At 34.8% G+C, this 4,116-nt stretch overlaps 1 protein-coding gene across 1 annotated transcript in view; it reads right to left on the bottom strand.

Annotated features, from left to right (window-relative positions):
* LOC106867680 (dynein axonemal heavy chain 6-like) overlaps positions 1-4,116 on the bottom strand; it is a 319,316-nt gene that overhangs the window by 267,022 nt on the left and 48,178 nt on the right. The window contains exons 17-18 of the mRNA XM_052973027.1: positions 3,288-3,468; positions 318-414 (exon numbers count right to left, since the gene is read on the bottom strand). Of these exons, the coding sequence (XP_052828987.1) occupies positions 318-414; positions 3,288-3,468 (278 nt within the window). The remainder of the gene's footprint in view (positions 1-317; positions 415-3,287; positions 3,469-4,116) is intronic.

The raw sequence follows: 4,116 nt of genomic DNA on the forward strand, positions 1-4,116 counted from the left end.
AAATAGTCATTTTATATTTCACAATGGAAATATTTTGCAGGTGGGCTGAGAAGGTCATAGGCTGACTATTAAGGAGTGATGCCAGAGCTGTGAAATATTACATTTGTTAATTTCAGCCCTTGTTATTAATAACTGTATTGTTTCTTTCCAGGTTAACTGGCATCTAATTGTTCAAAGAAGACTTCAAAAGTAACTAGTAGCGACTTCTCTTGAAAATGGACAAAATTTGGCATTGTGGTGCTATCAATGACTGAAACAAGTAAAACATAAACATTAAAAAAAATACAAAAATTGAAAAAATATTTTTTCTACATAACCTTGGGAAACTCAACCGTTTCACTTCCAGATATGTTTCAAGGCATTTCTGTATAGAATTTAACAAAGCATTGTTATTCTGCAATGCCTCAAGCAAACCTGAAAATAATAATTTTAAAGAAATTTTCATTTGATTGAAATTACAGATTTTTAAAACCAAGTAAGATTAGAACTACAAGATCTGTTATCATATTCAATATCCTACAACAGTGAATAACTAAAGCTCATACAAGAAAACCAAAGAATTTCCAATATGATTCAAAAGTAAAGAGATAGGTGCAGGCATGGCTGTGTGGTAAGAAGCTTGCTTCCCAATCACATGGTTCTGGGTTCAGTTCCACTGTGTGGAACTTTGGGTAAGTGTCTTCTACTATAGCTTTGGACCAACCAAAGCCTTTAAGGGGATTTGGTAGATGGAAACTAAAAGAAGCCTTGTCATGTGTGTGTGTATGTGTATATAAATATGTCATTGCTTCTTCTTTAGTTTGCATCATTCTGTTTATCTCAGAACTAACTGAAGCTCCAGGCATGGCTATGTGGTAAGAAGTTTGCTTCCCAACCATATGGGTTCAGTCCCACAGCATAACCACTTGGACAAGAAGTGCCTTCTTCTGTAGCCCTTGGTCAATCAAAGCCATGCAAATGTCAGTGTGTCACACTTCTTCAACTTTACTCCTAGAGGCCATAGTCTAACATATCATGCCATTTTGGAATCACGCTGACCCGCAATTCTGAAATTTTGGATTTCCAAGTTTTAATTACTGCGATTGTTTTCAGTGATTTTTTTACATGATTTTTTGCAATGAATTTTTTTGTATGATAACATTTTTTATAACTTGGAAATAAATTTTAGGAATAATCAAAATTAACTGTGAAATCCAGTGATTGTTTTTGACGATTTTTTAATGTGATTTTTTGGTGACATATATAATCATCATTGGGATATGATTCTGGAGGAACCAACTGCAACAAATTCTCCAAAACAAGTCAGAGATCTGTTTGGAGATCTTCCCATTCAGGGTCAGTAGCTCGAAAGCTAATATACTAGCTTAAAAGCTGCTCTGGCCTGGCTCTGCTGACGAAGATTAGGAAGTAACTTTGTGTAGGCCTCTGAGCAGGTGTCGCCAAGCTTTTGGCAAAATTTGATGCAGATTCATGCTCAATGCAACAATCACATGCTAGACATGTTCCTTCCAAGCACTGCTGTAAACAGTGGAAGTGAGCTAGAACTTTAAAACTTAGTGCAGAGTTCAAGGTCAATCTGTCCCAAGCAGTATCACTGTGTGCTCTGGCTTCGTTACTATGGCAACAGTTCAGATACTTAATGATCAGACCACATATTTATATAAATGTATATGTATGTATGCATATGTGTCTTCATGCTTGTATTTGTCTCCCCATCACCACTTGACAACTTGAGTTGGTTTGTTTACATTCCCATAGACTAGTAGTTCAGCAAAGAGACTGATAGAATGAGAATCAAGCCTTAAAACAACAAGTACAGAGGTTGATTCATTCAACTAAAACTTTTCAAGGCAGTGTCCCAGCATGGCCACAGTTCAATGACTGAAACAAGTAAAAACTGAAAGGTAAGCAATACGCAAATTGATTTATTTTGATTTTCAAAATTATACCTTTTTAGTGAGTTATTTCTATATTAGATATATATGGCCAAATTCTATTCAATATATAATGCTAAGCTCATTACAGATTACTCACTTTTTTGCCAGCTTAGTGGACTGGGGCAACATGAAATGAAGTGTTTTGCTCAAGAACACATTGCATTCCCTGATTCACAATCTTATGATCATGTGTCCAACGCCCTAATCACTAAGCCATGAGCCTCCACATGGGGATAGAATCCTTAAGCAACTCAACCATAGGGTCCTATCAGAAGCAAACATTGTTAGACTTAGAGCTGGATTCCAATATGTGACCAACAGAGACTGTGGACATTATCCAACCAGCTTGTTCTTGGTCTATCCCTAGGTTTCCTGCTGGTTAGCTTGACTTGAAGAGTCAATCTTGTGATTCTTTCAGCAATCTTGTGATTCTTTCTAATCACATGTCCATAATACTGGTACTGTGACCTCTCATTGTGGAGATATAGTGGCTTGACCTGGAGAGACTCCCTGATTTTTAAACTATGTACCCTGCTGAGACCAGTATCCCATCCAGGTGGGGAAATATATACACCATAGAAATTGGAAAACTGGCCCCTATGAGTCAGTATGACATGAGAATGATACTTTTTTCTACCCCCATGACCCTTGCAAGAATAGATGGTGGAGAAGACGATTGGATAGTTACATCTTTACATTATATCTATAACTTTAGAAAATTTAAAATCAAAGCTAAATTCTTCAAAGCTGTGTGTAGGTGGCATAGAATATAAGGTTACATGATAAGAAAGCAATTAAATGAAATAAAACAAATGGGTGAATAGAAATACTTGTTTTTTTCTTCAAATATAAAAAATCTAAATTTACATTTTTACTGAATGGTCAACCAAAACGGTCTAAAAGGAATAAACAAGTATCATTATTCAATCATCTGTTTTATTGCATTTCATCTAATCTTATGCCGTCTGCACATATCTTTGAAGAATATTACTTTGATTTAAAATGACTAAAGATATTGACCTATTTATCTATAAAGTGAGACTTCAGATTTAATTATTACAATGTTTTCTGAGGATGACGGAAAGAACACCTTCACATACATACAATATAGAATAATACTCATCTGATACTTAACGATGAATATTAATTAATTAAGTCTAATGATGGTGATGAAAAAAGTGAAGAGAAGTGTTTTCTTTTCTTTTTTTTTTTTCCGTTCTGTAAGTAATACAATTCTGAATAAATCTGTTAAATTTAAACTCCATAAAACATATTGAGCACTCTTATTTAACACCAATATATCTAACGCATGCACACCTGCACTGAAATAAACAAGTCAATTCACTTTACCTGGCTGTAAACATGCTCTTAAAGCTCGGGGTCTTTTAAGTAGCTTTCTCATTATGTCTTTGAAGCTTTTGTCAACTTGTCGGAACATTTTGCCTTCACTCGGAAGCTGACGTATGATATCAGGGGCACTAAAAATACTTTCCAGGTAAAGCCACATTTTCTGGCACAGAAGCCATGCATCCTAAATTTTAATAAGAAATACAGTTTTTAAGACTGTGTATACATACATTTTCAGACTGTGCATAGATTGAGCATACACACACACAAACACATATCCAAAAATTTAAAAAATGGAGTAGATATAAAATCCAGGCTACATATGTTTCATAGTTAGAGGAACCTCAGAAGTAGTAAATTATCCAAATGAGGGGTAGAATGCAAGCTACTCTTCAGGCCAAGGATACCTAGATTTGTTAGGACATCTTGTGTTAACTCATTTGGGATTTGATTAATGAGAGACACAGAAGATAGAAGATACAAGAATATTTATTGATCACTACAATTGCTTTGACCCATCTAGCATCAATCCCTCACAGGTGGGATACTGAACATCTGGTTTAGGTGTATCCATCAGTGTAGATGTGTCTTCTCAGGTGATTTCAAGAGGTATCTCATGAAAACAAACTCTGTTTCACAAGATTTCTGCTTGGTCTTTGTATATATAAATGGCAAATTAAGGTATTTATATATATATATATATATATATATATATAAATAACTATCCAACTGACAGGAATGTGAAACTCTGAGTAACAGTTTGTGAAGATTTTTGCAGCCTTAATAAAAGCATATAACTCTACCTTTGGTATTCAAGTACTATTTTTGTTCC

Source organism: Octopus bimaculoides, chromosome 14 (assembly GCF_001194135.2).
Source record: "Octopus bimaculoides isolate UCB-OBI-ISO-001 chromosome 14, ASM119413v2, whole genome shotgun sequence".
Taxonomy (NCBI): Eukaryota; Metazoa; Mollusca; class Cephalopoda; order Octopoda; family Octopodidae; genus Octopus; species Octopus bimaculoides.